The 17782-nt window shown below is 43.5% G+C and overlaps 1 protein-coding gene across 1 annotated transcript in view; it reads right to left on the minus strand.

Moving 5' to 3' along the window:
* Positions 1-17782, minus strand: part of phex (phosphate regulating endopeptidase homolog, X-linked) — a 580655-nt gene that overhangs the window by 520969 nt on the left and 41904 nt on the right. Inside the window, exon 4 of the mRNA XM_073046078.1 lies at positions 7332-7418. Coding sequence (XP_072902179.1) covers positions 7332-7418 — 87 coding nt within the window. The remainder of the gene's footprint in view (positions 1-7331; positions 7419-17782) is intronic.

A 17782-nucleotide genomic window follows, 5' to 3' on the forward strand; every position in this document is an offset into this window, starting at 1 on the left:
AGCTAAAGGAATTTGAAACTTGAAATCCACTTGATCAAAGTTCAAAGTAAACTCACATCAAAGCCCATTTTTGTTACTATAAACTGCCTCGAGAATCATTTTCCTCTAGGCATTTACAGGAAAAAAAACACACAAAAGAATTTATGAAAAGCTGACAAACAACCAACGTGCAAACTGTGCAGCTGATAATTATTACTGAGAACGTGAGTTGCCAAAGGAAAAGACAATTGGAAATTTTGCAAAACAGGCCATCAAATACAGAAACCAAGCAACTTCCCCAACCAAGTTGATACTGACAGCCAGCCAGACACTTACACAAATATTACATTCATCTCACTTTCCCATCAATTCCCAGTCTACAACAGCAGCCAACTGATCTAGCATCCTGCATGTTTTTGGAGTGTGGACGAAAACTGGAGTATCTAGAGGAATCCCGCGTGGTCTCAGGGAGAACATCCTGAATTCACACAGACAGCATGAGGTCAAGATTGAACAGAGATTGCTGGAACTGGGAGGCGGTAGTTCTATCAGCAGCTCCACTATGCTGTCCTCAACTCAAGTATAGATTATTGATGATCAAGTGATTGAAAAAGGGGAGTAATTGGATTTAGAAACATAGAAACATAGAAAACCTACAGCACAATACAGGCCCTTTGACCCACAAAGTTGTGCCAAACATGTCCCTACCTGAGGAGTTACTAGGGTTACCTATAGCCCTCTATTTTTCTAAGCTCCATGTACCTATCCAAAAGTCTCTTAAAAGACCCTATCATATCCACCTCCACCACTGTTACCAGCAGCCCATCCCACGCACTCACCACTCTCTGAGTAAAAAACTTACCCCTGACATCTCCTCTGTACCTACTCCCAAGCACCTTAAACCCATGTCCTCTTGTGGCAACCATTTCAGCCCTGGAAAAAAGCCTCTGACTATCCACATGATCAATGCCTCTCATCATCTTGTACACCTCTATCAGGTCACTTCTCATCCTCCGCCGCTCCAAGGTGAAAAGGCCGAGTTCACTCAACCTATTCTCATAAGGCTTGTTCCCCAGTCCAGGCAACATCCTTGTAAATCTCCATCCGCACCCTTTCTATGGTTTCCACGTCCTTCCTGTAGTGAGGCGACCAGAACTGAGCACAGTACTCCAAGTGGGGTCTGACCAGGGTTCTATATAGCTGCAACATTACCTCTCAACTCCTAAATTCAAATCCATGATTGCTGAAGGCCAATACACCATATGCCTTCTTAAACACAGAGTCAACCTGCACAGCTGCTTTGAGCGTCCTATGGGCTCGGACCCCAAGATCCCTCTGATCCTCCACGCTGCCAAGAGTCTTACCATTAATACTATATTCTACCATCATATTTGACCTACCAAAATGAACCACTTCACAATTATCAGGGTTGAACTCCATCTGCCACTTCTCAGCCCAGTGTTGCGTCCTATCAATGTCCTGCTGTAACCTCTGACAGCCCTCCACACTATCCACAACACCTCCAACCTTTGTGTCATCAACAAACTTACTAACCCATCCCTCCACGTCCTCATCCAGGTCATTTATAAAAATCACAAAGAGTAAGGTTCACAGAACAGATCCCTGAGGCACAGCACTGGTCACCAACCTCCATGCAGAATATGACCCGTCTACAACTACTCTTTGCCTTCTGTGGGCAAGCCAGTTCTGGATCCACAAAACAATGTTCCCTTGGATCCCATGCCTCCTTGCTTTCTCAATAAGCCTTGCATGATGTACCTTGTCAAATGCCTTGCTGAAATCCATATAGACTACATCTACTGCTCTTCCTTCATCAATGTGTTTAGTCACATCCTCAAATAATTCAATAAGGCTTGTAAGGCACGACCTGCCTTTGACAAAGCCATGCTGACTACCCCTAATCATATTATACTTCTCCAAATGTTCATAAATCCTGCCTCTCAGGATCTTCTCCATCAACTTACCAACCACTGAGGTAAGACTCACTGGTCTATAATTTCCTGGGCTATCTCTACTTCCTTTCTTGAATAAGGGAACAACATCTGCAACCCTTCAATCCTCCGGAACCTTTCCTGTCCCCATTGCTGATGCAAAGATCATCGCCAGAGGCTCAGCAATCTCTTCCCTCGCCTCCCACAGTAGCCTGAGGTACATCCCGTCTGGTCCCGGTGACTTATCCAACTTGATGCTTTCCAAAACCCCAGCACATCCTCTTACTTAATATCTGTATGCTCAAGTTTTTCAGTCTTCTGCAAGTCATCACTACAATCACCAAGATCATTTTCCATAGTGAATACTGAAGTAAAGTTTTCATCAAGTTCCTCTGCTGGTTCCTCCGGTTCCAAACACACTTTCCCCACTGTGAAACACAAGGAAATCTGCAGATGCTGGAAATACAAGTAACACACACAAAATGCTGGTGGAACGCAGCAGGCCAGGCAGCATCTATAGGAAGAAGCACTGTCGACGTTTTGGGCTGAGACCCTTCGTCAGGGTCTCTGCCCGAAACGTCGACAGTGCTTTTCCCTATAGATGCTGCCTGGCCTGCTGCGTTCCACCAGCATTTTGTCTGTGTTCCCACTGTCACACTTGATTGGTCCTATTCTTTCATGTCTTATTCTCTTGCTCTTCACATACTTGTAGAATGCTTTGGGGTTTTCCTTAATTCTGCCCACCAAGGCCTTCTCATGGCCCCTTCTGGCTCTCCTGATTTCCTTCTTAAGCTCCTTCCTGTTAGGCTTATAATCTTCTAGATCAACGGGGTTTCAAAGGGGTTGAAATGTGTCTATTTCAATGCTAGGAGTATTAGGAACAAGGAGGATGAACTTAGAGCATGGATTAGTACGTGGAACTACGATGTTGTAGCTGTTACTGAAACTTGGTTGGAGGAAAGGCAGGATTGGATGATGCAGTCCCGGGGTTCAGGTGTTTTAAAAGGCATAGGATGGGAGGTAGAAAGGGGGGGAGAGTGGCATTGCTGGTCAGGGATAGTATCACGGCTATAGAAAGGGAGGATACTGCAGAGGGAGTGTCCACGGAGTCAGTCTGGGTGGAGGTCAGAAATGGGAAGGGATCAATCACTGTACTGGGAGTAGTCTATAGGCCCCCAAATAGCCCTCAGGACACCGAGGAGCAGATAAGAGGGCAGATTTTAGAATGGTGCAGGAAATACAGGGATGTAGTTATGGGTGATTTCAACTTCCCTGATATTGACTGGCACCTCCTGAGTGCAAGGGGGATAGATGGGGCTGAATTTGTCTGGTGTGTTCAAGAAGGATTCCTGACACAGTATGTGGACTGGCCGACGAGAGGAGAGGCCATACTGGAGCTAGTTCTGGGTAATGAACCTGGTCAGGTGACAGACCTCTTGGTGGGAGAGCATTTTGGTGAGAGTGACCACAACTCCCTTAGCTTCAGCATAGCTATGGAAAGGGATAAAATCAGATAAAATGGGAAAGTGCTTAACTGGGGAAGGGCTAACTTTGAAGGGATGAGGCAGGAACTAGCGAGAGTAAATTGGAAACAGATGTTCAAAGGGGAAAGCACAGAAGTAAAGTGGGAGAAGTTTAGGGACCACTTGAGCTGGGTTCAGGATAGGTTTGTTCCACTGAGACAAGGAAAAAATGGTAGGAAAAGGGAACCGTGGCTGATGAAACATGTGAGGTAACTCGTCAAGAGGAAAAAGGAAGCATATGTCAGATATAAGAAGCAGGAAGTAGGAGGGGCTCATGAGAAATATAGGGTAGCCAGGAAGGAGCTAAAGAAAGGACTTAGGAGAGCTCGAAGGGGGCATGAGAAGGCCTTAGCATGTAGGATTAAGGAGAACCCCAATGCACTCTATGCGTGTGTGACGAATAGGAGGATGATGAGAACGATGGTGGGACCACTAAAAGATAAAGAGGGCAACATGTGCCTGGAGGCGGAGGAGGTTGGGGAGGACCTAAATGAATACTTTGCTTCAGTATTCACAAGTGAAAAGGATCTTGATCAGGTTGAGGCCGAAGTAGAGCGGGCCTGTGTGCTGGACAATGTGGAGATTAAGGAAGAAGTAGTGCTGGATGTTCTTAAAAACATTAAGATTGATAAATCCCCAGAGCCAGATATGATACACCCCAGGTTGTTGTAGGAATTGAGAGAAGAGATCACAGGAGCATTAGCTATGATCTTTGAATCCTCTTTGGCTGCAGGGGAAGTGCCAGAGGACTGGAGAATAGCAAATATAGTTCCCTTGTTTAAAAAAGGTAATAGGGAGAAACCTGGGAAGTATAGACCAGTGTCAGTGGTCTGCAAACTACTGGAAAGGATTCTTAAGGATAGGATCTACGAGCATTTGGAGAAGTACAGTCTACTCATGGATAGTCAACACGGCTTTGTGAAGGGAAGATCGTGTCTCATGAGCCTGATTGAGTTTTTTGAAGACGTAACAAAAAAAATTGATGAGGGTAGGGCAGTGGATGTGGTCTACATGGACTTTAGCAAAGCATTTGACAAGGTCCCTCATGAGAGACTCATCCAGAAAGTCATGAGTCATGGGATAAGTGGAACCTTGGCTGTTTGGATAAAAAATTGGCTTAAAGGAAGAAAGCAGAGGGTAGTTGTGGAAGGAAAGTATTCTGCCTGGAGGTCAGTGACTAGTGGAGTGCCGCAGGGATCTGTCCTGGGACCCCTGCTATTTGTGATTTTTATAAATGACCTGGATGTAGAGGCGGAAGGATGGGTGAGTAAGTTTGCAGATGACACGAAGATTGGAGGAGTTGTGGATGGAGTTGTAGGTTGTCGAAGGTTACAAGAGGATATAGATAGGCTGCAGAGTTGGGCAGAAAAATGGCAGATGGAGTTCAATCTGGACAAGTGTGAACTGATGGAAGGAAAAATCAGAAGACTGAGTACAGGATTAATGGTCAGTTACTTAAGAGTGTGGATGAACAAAGGGATCTTGGGGTTCAAATCCATACATCCCTCAAGGCCGCTGCACAGGTTGATAGGGTAGTTAAGAAGGCCTATGGAATGCTAGGCTTCATTAACAGAGGGATTGAGTTCAAGAGTAGAGAGGTCATGTTGCAACTCTACAAATCTCTGGTGAGACCACACTTAGAGTATTGTATTCAATTCTGGTCACCTCATTATAGGAAGGATGTGGAAGCTATGGAGAGGGTGCAGAGAAGATTTACCAGGATGTTGCCTGGTTTGGAGAACAAGTCATATGAAGCAAGGTTAGCAGAGCTGGGACTTTTCTCTTTGGAGCATAGAAGAATGAGACGGGACTTGATAGAGGTCTACAAGATTATGAGAGGCATAGATAGGGTGGATAGTCAGTACCTGTTTCCCAGGGCACCAACAGCAAACACCAGAGGGCATAAGTACAAAATTAAGGGAGGGAAGTTTAGGGGAGACATTAGGGGTAAGTTTTTACACAGAGGGTTGTGAGTGCCTGGAATGACTTGCCAGGGATGGTGGTGGTGGCTAAAACATGAGGAGTATTTAAGAGCCTCTTGGACAGGCACATGGATGAAAGAAAAATAGAGGGTTATGGGGTAGTGTGGGTTTATTACTATTTTTCTAAGGATTATATGGGTCGGCACAACATGGATGGCTGAAGGGCCTGTATTGTGCTGTAGTTTTCTATGGTTCTGTGGTTCTATCTCTAACATTACCTAGCTCTCTGAACCTTTCATAAGCTTTTCTTTTCTTCTTGACTAGATTTACTACAGCTTTTGTACACCACGGTTCCTGTACCCTATCATAATCTCCCTGTCTCTTTGGAACGTACCTATGCAGAACGCCACGCATATATCCCCTGAATATTTACCACATTTCTTCCGTACTTTTCCCGGAGAACATCTGTTCCCAATTTAAGCTTCCAAGTTCCTGCCTGATAGCCTCATAATTCCACTTACTGCAATTAAACGCTTTTCTAACTTGTCTGTTCCTATCTCTCTCCAATGCTATTGTAAAGGAGATAGAATTATGATCACTATCTCCACAATGCTCTCCCACTGAGAGATCTGACACCTGACCAGGTTCATTTCTCAAAACCAAATCAAGTACAGCCTCTCCTCTTGTAGGCTTATCTACATATTGTGTCAAGAAACCTTCCTGAACACACCTAACAAACTCCACCCGATCTAAACCCCTTGCTCTCGGGAGATGCCAATCGATATTTGGGAAATTAAAATCTCCCACCATGACAGCTCTGTTATTATTACACCTTTCCGGGATATGTTCCCCTATCTGCTCCTCAATATCCCTGTTACTATTGGGTGGCCTATAAAAAACACCCAGTTGAGTTATTGACCCCTTCCTGTTCCTAACTTCCACCCACAGAGACTCTGTAGACAATCCCTTCATGGCATCCACCTTTCCTGCAGCTGTGACTAACAGTGCCATGCCCCGACCTCTTTTGCCTCCCTCCCTGTCCTTTCTGAAACAAGTAAAACCCGGCACTTGCAGTAACTATTCCTGTCCCTGAGCCATCCAAGTCTCTGTGATGGCCACCACATCATATCTCCAAGTACTGATCCATGCTCTAAGCTCATCCACTTTGTTCACAATACTCCTTGTGTTAAAATAGACACATCTCAAACCCCAACAATTTTAGTTTAAACTCTCCCCAGTAGCCTTAGCAAACCTCCCTGCCAGGATATTGGTCTCCCTGGGATTCAAGTGCAACCCGTCCTTTTTGTACAGGTCACACCTGCCCCAAAAGAGGTCCCAATGATCCAGAAATCTGAATTCTTGTCTGGATCTGTCCTGGAACAAGTCCATAGGGTCAGACAATTTAAATCAGACTCTTCTGTTATTCAACAGTGGCAGTCTGGTGGTCATGGGATAAGAGAGACGTGTAAATAGTCGCAGGAGAACCATTATCAATGCTGTTGGAAAACAAATAGAGGTCCGTGATTAAGATTTTAAGATGGTAAGTTCAGCTTTGAGGCCCGAGGCGGGTAGGCCCAAGGAACTGGTGAGACTCTGTAACAGGTGGCCGGGGCAGGAAGTGGATGAAACAAAACTAAACCACAGTGCTCTTTCTCTATTGCACCGCCATTCTTGTCACTGATAAAGCAAGCTGCCTTGCATTATTGTACCTCAGAGTTTTAACTTCTGTGCACTCCAGAGAAGTTTCTGAGTGGCAGCCCTCAACAGATACCAGTGCTGTATATCCACAGCACATCACTATTCCCTTCTGAGATTGAGTTTCCACTGGGAACATCAGCATGCAGCTTGCAATATTTTAAACAGATTCATATACTGTATTGAGTACACATTTACATTCCCAGGGTAAAGACTTCGGGGTTGCAAAACTAGATTTACAGATGTACTAAATTACTTACTTTCATTCATACATGACTGATAAAGTCTCTTTGCATCTTGTTCACTTTCAATATCTTTTTCTGTATCAATAGGGTTTTCCAACAGCTCTGCAGGGGAGGAAAATTGATTGTTAGTGAAAAATCAATTTTTGAGCGCAGTGATATAAAAAAATGGATCTAAAATCCTAAAACTGCTGGAAACACTGGTGGCATCTCTGGAAAAAGAAAACTTTCTGCTCAGGGATACTTTGAAAGAACTGGGAGAGGAAACAATTAAGATGAAAGTGAAAATGAGAAAATCTGCAGATGCTGGAAGTCTGAGCAACACAGACAAAATGCTGGAGGAACTCAACAGGCCAGGCAGCAACTGTGGAAAAGAGGGCAGTCGACATTTCAGGCCGAGACCCTTCGGCAGGGCTGGAGGAAAAAAGCTGGAGGAGTAGATTTAAAAGGTACCCCCTATGGCGACTGTACTCTTTTCCATAGATGCTGTCTGGCAAGATGAAACAGCTTCAAACCTGAACTATTAATTCAGTTTTACCTTCCACAGATGCTGCCTGACTGTTTTCCTGCTTTTGTTTCAGATTTCCAACATCTGCATTTCCTTTGGATCGTAAGCAGATGTTGGTACTCAAGTGCATTGGTTAGGTTGTGCTTTCCCCCGTCTGCAAAGGTTTCGGGCTGAAAGTGAGCTGGTTATTAAGTCAGCCAAGGATACTGGGACTAGAATCATATGTAGATAGGATGAAGGACAAAATCAAGAGACAGTTTACATCTACATAGAAAATTACCAAATTTTATTATGGTAGTCCACAAGTTGGCCTCCGGAACATGCATTGCCATGGCCAAGAGCTGTGGGGACTCTATCTGCTTGGCCATCCTCTCCACTGAAATACTGTGACACCAAACCATCTTTTGCCATCAACCAATCTTTTAGGTGGTCTCCTCCATATGTGTCAGATGTAGGAGGTCCTGGAGTCTCCCAGCCTCCTGGATGGCTATATCTGCACCAGGTGTATCGAGCTGCAGCTCCTAAGGGACGGAGTTAGGGAGCTGGAGATACAGCTCAATTTCCTTCGTCTGGTCAGGGAGAGCGAGGAGGTGATAGAGAGGAGTTATAGGCAGGTGGTCACACTGGGGCCACGGGAGACAGACAAGTGGGTCACAGTCAGGGGAAGGGGAAGAGTCAGGTACTAGAGAGTACCCCTGTGGTGTACCCCTTGACAAAAAGTACTCCTGTTTGAGTACTGTTGGGGGGGGACAACCTACCTGGGGGAAGCAACAGTGGCCGTGCCTCCGGCACAGAGTCCGGCCCTGTGGCTCAGAAGGGTGGGGAAAGGAAGAGGAAGGCAGTAGTGATAGGGGACTCTATAGTTAGGAGCTCAGACAGGTGATTCTGTGGATGCAGGAAAGAAACTCGGATGGTAGTTTGCCTCCCAGGTGCCAGGGTCCGGGGTGTTCCGGATCGCGTCCAAGATATCCTGCAGTCCTGCAAAATATCCAGAGGTTGTGGTACATATTGGTACCAATGACATAGGCAGGAAAAGGGAAGAGGTCCTGAAAGAAGACTACAGGGAGTTAGGAAGGAAGTTGAGAAGCAGGACCTCAAAGGTAGTAATCTCAGGATTACTGCCTGTGCCACGTGACAGTGAGAATAGGAATAGAATGAGGTGGAGGATAAATGTGTGGCTGAGGGAATGGAGCAGGGGGCAGGGATTCAGATTTCTGGATCATTGGGACCTCGTTTGGGGCAGGTGTGACCTGTACAAAAAGGATGGGTTGCACTTGAATCCCAGGGGGACCAATATCCTGGCAGGGAGGTTTGCTAAGGCTGCTGGGGAGAGTTTAAACTAGAATTGTTGGAGGGTGGGAACCGAACTGTAGAGACTGGGGAAGAGGAGATTAGCTCACAAATAGAGAAAGCTTGTAGACAGTGCGAGAGGGAGGATAGGCAGGTGATAGAGAAGGGACGCACTCAGACCAAAGGCTTGAGATGTGTCTATTTTAATGCAAGGAGTGTTGTGAACAAAGCCAATGAGCTTAAAGCGTGGATCAGTACTAGCAGCTATGATGTGGTGGCCATTACAGAGACTTGGATGGCTCAGGGACAGGATTGGTCACTGCAAGTTTAGATGTTTCAGAAAGGACAGGGAGGGAGGTGGAGGTGTGGCACTGTTGATCAGAGCTAGTGTCACAGCTGCAGAAAAGGTGGATGTCATGGAGAGATTGTCTATGGAGTCTCTGTGGGTGGGGGTTAGGAACAGGAAGGGGTCAATAGCTTTACTGGGTGTTTTTTATAGGCTGCCTAACAGAAACAGGGTTATCGAGGAGCAGATAGGGAAACAGATCCTGGAAAGGTGCAATAATAACAGAGTTGATGGGAGATTTTAATTTCCCAAATATCGATCAGCATCTCCCTAGAGTGAGAGGTTTAGATGGGGTGGAGTTTGTTAGGTGTGTTCAGGAAGGTTTCTTGACACAAAATGTAGTTAAGCCCACAAGAGGAGAGGCTGTACTTGATTTGGTTTTGGGAAAGGAACCTGGTCAGATGTCAGGTCTCTCAGTGGGAGAGCATTTTGGAGATGGTGATCATAATTCTATCTCCTTTACAATAGCATTGGAGAGAGATAGGAACAGACAAGTTAGAAAAGCGTTTAATTGGAGTAAGGGGAATTATGAGGCTATCAGGCAGGAACTTGGAGGGTTGAATTGGAAACTTGTTCTCAGGGAAAAGTATGAAAAAATGTGGTAAATATTCAGGGGATATTTGTGTGGAGTTCTATAGATACGATCCAACAAGACAGGGAAGTTATGGTAGGGTACAGGAACCGTGGTGTACAAAGGCTGTAATAAATCTAGTCAAGAAGAAAAGAAAAGGTTCAGAGAGCTAGGTAAAGTTAGAGATCTAGAAGATTATAAGGCTACTAGGAAGGAACTTAAGAAGGAAATTAGGAGAGCCAGAAGAGGCCATGAGAAGGCCTCGGTGGGCAGAATTAAGGAAAACCCCAAGGCATTCTACAAGTATGTGAGGAGCAAGAGGATAAGATATGAAAGAATAGGACCTATCAAGTGTGACAGTGGGAAAGTGTGTATAGAACCGGAGGAAATAGCAGAGGTACTTAATGAATACTTTATTTCAGTATTCACTATGGAAAAGAATCTTAGTGACTGCAGTGATGACTTGCAGCAGATTGAAGAGATTGAGCATGTAGATATTAAGACAGAGGATGTGCTGGAGCTTTTGGAAAGCATCAAGTTGGATAAGTCACCGGGACCAGATGAAATATACCCCAGGCTACTGTGGGAGGCGAGGGAGGAGATTGCTGAGCCTCTGGCGATGATCTTTGCATCATCAATGGGGACAGGAGAGGTTCCCAAGGATTGGAGGGTTGCGGATGTTGTTCCCTTATTCAAGAAAGGAAGTAGAGATAGCCCAGGAAATTATAGACCAGTGAGTCTTACCTCAGTGGTTGGTAAGTTGATGGAGAAGATCCTGAGAGGTAGGATTTATGAACACTTGGAGAGATATAGTATAATTAGGAATAGTCAGCATGGCTTTGTAAAGGGCGGGTTGTGCCTTATGGGCCTGACTGAATTTTTTGAGGATGTGACTAAACACATTGATGAAGGAAGAGCAGTAGATGTAGTGTATATGGATTTCAGCAAGGCATTTGATAAGGTACCCCATGCAAGGCTTACTGAGAAAGTAAGGAGGCATGGGATTCAAGGGGACATTGCTTTGTGGATCCAGAACTGGCTTGCCCACAGAAGGCAAAGAGTGGTTGTAGACAGGTCATATTCTGCATGGAGGTCGGTGACCAGTGCTGTGCCTCAGGGATTTGTTCTGTAAACCTTACTCTTTATGATTTTTATAAATGACCTGGATGAGGAAGTGGAGGGATGGGTTAATAAGTTTGTTGATGACACAAAGGTTGGGGGTGTTGTGGATAGTGTGAAGGACTGTCAGAGGTTACAGCGGGACATTGATAGGATGCAAAACTGGGCTGAGAAGCAGAAGATGGAGTTCAACCCAGATAAGTGTGAGGTGGTTCATTTTTGTAGATCAAATATGATGGTAGAATATAGTATTAATGGTAAGACTCTTGGCAGCGTGGAGGATCAGAGGAATCTTGGGGTCCAAGTCCATAGGATGCTCAAAGCAGCTGTGTAGGTTGACTCTGTGGTTAAGGAGGCGTATAGTGTATTGCCCTTCATCAATCGTGGAACTGAATTTAGGAGCTGAGAGGTAATGTTTCAGCTATATAGGACCCTGGTCAGACCCCACTTGGAGTACTGTGCTCAGTTCTGGTCGCCTCACTACAGGAGGGACGTGGAAACCATAGAAAGGGTGCGGATGGAGATTTACAAGGATGTTGCCTGGACCGGGGAACAAGCCTTATGAGAATAGGTTGAGTGAACTCGGCCTTTTCGCCTTGGAGCGGCGGAGGATGAGAAGTGACCTGATAGAGGTGTACAAGATGATGAGAGGCATTGATCATGTGGATAGTCAGAGGCTTTTTTCCAGGGCTGAAATGGTTGCCACAAGAGGACATGGGTTTAAGGTGCTTGGGAGTAGATACAGAGGAGATGTCAAGGGTAAGTATTTTACTCAGAGTGGTGAAACGGGCTGCTGGCAACGGTGGTGGAGGCGGACACAATAGGGTCTTTTAAGAGGCTTTTCGATAGGTACGTGGAGCTTAGTTAAATAGAGGGCTATAGGTAAGCCTAGTAATTTCTAAGGTAGTGACGTGTTTGGCACAACTTTGTGGGTCGTAGGGCCTGTATTGTGCTGTAGGTTTTCTATGTTTCTACCTATGTTTATTGAATTAGCAAATAGGATTTGTCTTCTTTTTCCACAGAGAGATCACGGGAAAAGAACAGGTAGCCATTTTTTTCTACAGAAAGCATGGAGGATGGAGGTGAGTGAAAACAGAGAATGAGCACGGCGAAACGCTCACAGGACCAAATCTGGAACAAGAGGTACCACTGTCGGGAAAATCCTCATGCAGACACAGAGAATGTGCAGATAACTGTCAGTTAGCAGCTAGTAGCCAAGACTGGAGAAAGTTCAATGCTTTTTCCTTGGGCTTTTTTTGCTTGGACTGGTTCTTCATAGTTGAACTGCTTCGATACTACGAGTAAATGAAGTGAAGCAAACTGGATTGATTACGCAGCAATGAGCTTCAATGATTACATTGCATGTTATAAACTGGCTGATGGGTCTTTATTTTGTATTATATGGTATTATTTTGTGTTATAGCTTAAAATATTTTCTCAATGCAATTTTGATGTAAGTTTATACTGGTGTGAATTAAATTATTGTTTCCTGGTGAATGATAAATTTGTATTGGTATGTCAGTATTCATACAGATTTTTTTCTTATTTTCTCTTAGAACAAATATTCAAACTCATACTTTGTGTATACCTCAATCATATTGATCCTAGGTGTGTTTGTTTATTGGAAATGACTTTTTCATCATTATTCCTCATGCACCGTAGAGTTGCAGGGCTTTTGCATTGTACCATTGTGATCAAGCGTGTAAACAAAATGAACAAATGTCTCTCATAAAGCATTTTCTTTCTTACATTTACACATACAGTACTCACCTTCCAAAAATATTACAGCAAAATCTAAGCTGAAAGCTAAAGGAGTTTAAAAACACTTTAAACTCATAAAAATCCACAGACCTTTATCTCTAACTGCCTCTCACTATACAATATAATCTCATGTAAACTGATGGAGCAAAAAATAAAATAATATGTTTGCTTAGAAAAGTAAAGACAGAATGCTTCAGATACTCAACAGGTCAGGCAGCATCTGTGAAAACAGTGGCAGAGTTAATGCAGTTAAGGTTTTCTGTCAATGATCCTTTAGCAGAACTGGGACAATGCTTTATTTCCCCCTCATTTCAAGTGATGATGATCTGTAGGCACTGGAGGAGATTATTTATTTTCTGGTCTTTAACTAAAAATACATGAAAATATAAAACAAATACAGATGAATGCCTAACCAGAATATAAAGAATAAGGTCATGAGAGAAAGTGTGAAAAATTGTATTTTACATATTTTACAAAAGGGTGTTCAATTTGTAAAATAGTGAGGTGGAGCTTGGACCCAAATCCTGGACTGCTACTGAGTCTCCAAGATCAGAAAGGTTTTGAGATATTGTAAGTAAATTACATTATCAAACAGTTCAAAAGACCAGCATTTTAAATGAGGTTTATGGTATCAATCATGATATTTATGTGTGAACAGTTGTAACCTGTAATTGTAAATCAGGATGAGTAGGTTTGTTAAGTGGGTTAATGTTGTCATAGAGTCACACAGCATAAAAATGAGACCTCCAGCCCATTATGTCCAGATCAATCATTTTGCTCATCTGCACTAATCCCATTTGTCTGCTTTAGGACCATATCCTTGTGATACATAAATGCCGTGCTCTTTGTTTCTGTTTATTGTGATAAGTGATGCACCATCAATAACTCTCGGAGATGGGAGGCGAACGATAGGCTTTTATTAGCTGCAAGAGACCACGATTAGCAGCAAGAGCCCACCACACAACATCCTGGAGACTGGGGTGGGGGGGGGGGGAGCAGTGCCTCCAATCGCCTTTATACCGGGGTCTGTGGGAGGAGCCACAGGAGCAGTCAGCAGGGGTCTGTGGGAGGAGCCACAGGAGCAGTCAGCAGAGGGGCGTGTCCAGACAGGTATATGTGGTTTACCACAATAAGGATATTTGGTTTTGGAATTACCAGGTTGTGAAGAGCTCTAACATTACAGGTCCTCCTCAGGTTTCCATTCCTGAAAAATGTTCGTAAAACCCAAAGAGTTTGCAAGTCAGATTCCAGCTGCCTGCCAATATTTAATTAAAGCATAGGCTGACCCAGGGTAACTTGTGATCAAAGTAGTGCACTTACCTCAACTATTCAAATGTAAGATCCCAGATGGCAGAAAATGCCTGTAGCCCCATGGACTCAGTAAATCCATCCTGCCGGTCTCCATACATTCATTTCTATGTATGGGCCATACATAAGCTGAGTGCTTATAACCTGAGGATGTCCTACGAAGTGTCCTTTCTGTGATTTCTCACAAATGTGACAAGTTGTATGCCATTTAGCAAGATTGCGAAAAAGGACAAACTAGGCCGATCTTTTGGTCACAGCACAAATTTAGTTAGTTTATAGATCTTTGTTCAGTTCTTACTTGGATTGAAGGAAGCTTTGAAGGTTTTTCCTAGAATACAGCTCTGCAGGGGGAACAGCGTGGACAGTAGCCTGGAGATCACAGTTATGTGGGTTGCCACGCCAACCCCATGTGAGAATGGGATTGTCAGCCAAAGCTGATTTAAACCAGGTCATTGGTTCACCTTCAGAAATCTGAGAAGACCATCAATGTTAAACTGGTGCTGTTAATTTATGTACCATGCCTAATGTGAAACATGAGCCTATAGATTCAAGGTCTAAGTTAACAAGAACTTATTGTTTGGTAGAAATCAGAACAACAAAAACAGGATGTTTGTAAACTGGTGATGTGTATTAGAAAAAACAGTTCACATGAGAGGCTCGCTAAAGAACTTAGGATTGGCAGTCTTGGCTTCCCACAAATCAGCGTGCTAGTGTTGCACACATTTCCTTCTCCACCCGACTGTGTGATGAAGTGAATCATGAAAGCAGCTTCCCACACTGCCGTCATTCATCGCCATGCTCTGGCAGGATAGATTAGAGTGCTCACCTGGGGAGACTGTTTGTGTGGAATTGAGGAATGGGAATGGTGTGGTAACATTTATAGGGGTGTATTATAGACCACCTAATGGGGAGCGAGAAATGGAGGAGCAAATTTGTAAGGAGATAGCAGATATTTGTAGTAAGCACAGGGTTGTGATTGTGGGAGATTTTAATTTTCCACACAGACTGGGAAGCCCATACTGTCAAAGGGATGGATGGTTTGGAGTTTGTAAAATGTGTGCAGGATAGTTTTTTGCAGCAATACATAGAGGTACCAACTAGAGAAGGGGCAGTGTTGGATCTCCTGTTAGGGAATTAAAAAGTTCAGGTGACGGAGGAATGTGTTAGGGAGCACTTCAGGTCCAGTGATCACAATGCCATTAGTTTCAATATAATTATGAGAAGGATAGGACTGGACCAAGGGTTGAGATTTTTGATTGGAGAAAGGCTAACTTTGAGGAGATGCGAAAGGATTTGGAAGGAGTGGATTGGGACAATATGTTTTATGGGAAGGATGTAATAGAGAAATAGAGGTCATTTAAAGGTGAAATTTTGAGGGTACAGAATCTTTATGTTCCTGTTAGATTGAAAGGAAAGGTTAAAAGTTTGAGAGAGCCATGGTTTTCAAGGGATATTGGAAACTTGGTTCAGAAAAAGAGAGATATCTACAATAAATATAGACAGCATGGAGTAAATGAGGTGCTCAAGGAATATAAAGAGTGTAAAAAGAATCTTAAGAAAGAAATTAGAAAAGCTAAAGAAGATACGAGTTTGGTTTGGCAAATAAGGTGGAAGTAAATCTGAAAGGTTTCTACAATTATATTAATAGCAAAAGGATAGTGAGGGATAAAATTGGTCCCTTAGAGAATCAGAGTGGACAGCTATGTGCAGAGCCGAAAGAGATGGGGGAGATTTTGAACAATTTCTTTTCTTTGGTATTCACTAAGGAGAAGGATATTGAATTGTGTAAGGTAAGGGAAACAAGTAGGGAAGTTATGCAAAACTAAGATGATTAAAGAGGAGGAAGTACTGGCACTTTTAAGGAATATAAAAGTGGATAAATCTCCGGGTCCTGAAAGGATATTCCCTAGGACCTTGAGAGAAGTTAGTGTAGAAATAGCAGGGACTCTGACAGAAATATTTCAAATGTCATTAGAAATGGGGATTATGCCGGAGGATTGGCGTATTGCTCATGTTGTTCCATTGTTTAAAAAGGGTTCTAAGAGTAAACCTAGCAATTATAGGCCTGTAAGTTTGACGTCAGTGGTGGGTAAATTAATGGAAAGTATTCTTAGAGATGGTATATATAATTATCTGGATAGACAAGGTCTGATTAGGAACAGTCAACATGGATTTGTGTGTGGAAGGTCATGTTTGACAAATCTTATTGAATTTTTTGAAGAGCTTACGAGGAAAGTTGACGAGGGTAAAGCAGTGGATGTTGTCTATATGGACTTCAGTAAGGTCTTTGACAAGGTTCTGCACGGAAGGTTAGTTAGGAAGGTTCAATCGTTAGGTATTAATATTGAAGTGGTAAAATGGATTCAACAGTGGCTGGATGGGAGATGCCAGAGATGTGGTGGATAACTGTTTGTCAGGTTGGAGGCCGGTGACTAGTGGTGTGCGTCAGGGATCTGTACTGGGTCCAATGTTGTTTGTCATATACATTAATGATCTGGATGATGGGGTAGTAAACTGGATTAGTAAGTATGCAAATGATACTAAAATAGGTGGCGTTGTGGATAACGAAGTAGGTTTTCAAAGCTTGCAGAGATATTTAGGCCAGTTAGAAGAGTGGGCTGAAAGATGGCCGATGGAGTTTCATGCTGATAAGTGTGAGGTGCTACATTTTGGTAGGACTAATCAGAATAGGACAAACATGGTAAATGGTAGGGTATTGAGGAATTCAGTAGAACAGAGTGATCTAGGAATAATGGTGCATAATTCCCTGAAGGTGGAATCTCATGTGGATAGGGTGGTGAAGAAAGCTTTTGGTATGCTGGCCTTTATAAATCAGAGCATTGAGTATAGGAATTGGGATGTAATGTTAAAATTGTACAAGGCATTGGTAAGGCCAAATTTGGAGTATTGTGTACAGTTCTGGTCACCGAATTATAGGAAAGACATCAACAAAATAGAGAGTACACAGAAGATTTACTAGAATGTTACCTGGGTTTCAGCACTTAAGTTACAAAGAAAGGTTGAATAAGTTAGGTCTTTATTCTTTGGAGCATAGAAGGTTGAGGGGGGATTTGATAGAGGTGTTTAAAATTATAAGGGGGATAGATAGAATTGACATGGATAAGCTTTCTCCATTGAGAGTAGGGGAGATTCAAACAAGAGGACATGAGTTGAGAGTTGGGGGCAAAAGTTTAGGGGTAACACGAGGGGGAACTTCTTTACTCAGAGAGTGGTAGCTGTGTGGAACGAGCTTCCAGTAGAAGTGGTAGAGGCAGGGTCGGTATTGTCATTTAAAGTAAAATTGGATAGGTATATGGACAGGAAAGGAATGGAGGGTTATGGGCTGAGTGCGGGTCGGTGGGACTAGGTGAGAGTAAGTGTTCGGCACGGACTAGAAGGACTGAGATGGCCTGTTTCCGTGCTGTAATTGTTATGTGGTTATATGGTTAGCTTGTTGATGGTCTGAGTTGCAAAACAGAGGAGGGAAAGAGAGAAGAAGCATTGGCTTAGACCTCATATGGAGCCAGTGATCATTAATGGAGAATGTGTGGAGCAGGTTAAGACCT

The sequence above is a fragment of the Hemitrygon akajei genome, chromosome 5, assembly GCF_048418815.1.
Source record: "Hemitrygon akajei chromosome 5, sHemAka1.3, whole genome shotgun sequence".
In the NCBI taxonomy this organism is placed as follows: Eukaryota; Metazoa; Chordata; class Chondrichthyes; order Myliobatiformes; family Dasyatidae; genus Hemitrygon; species Hemitrygon akajei.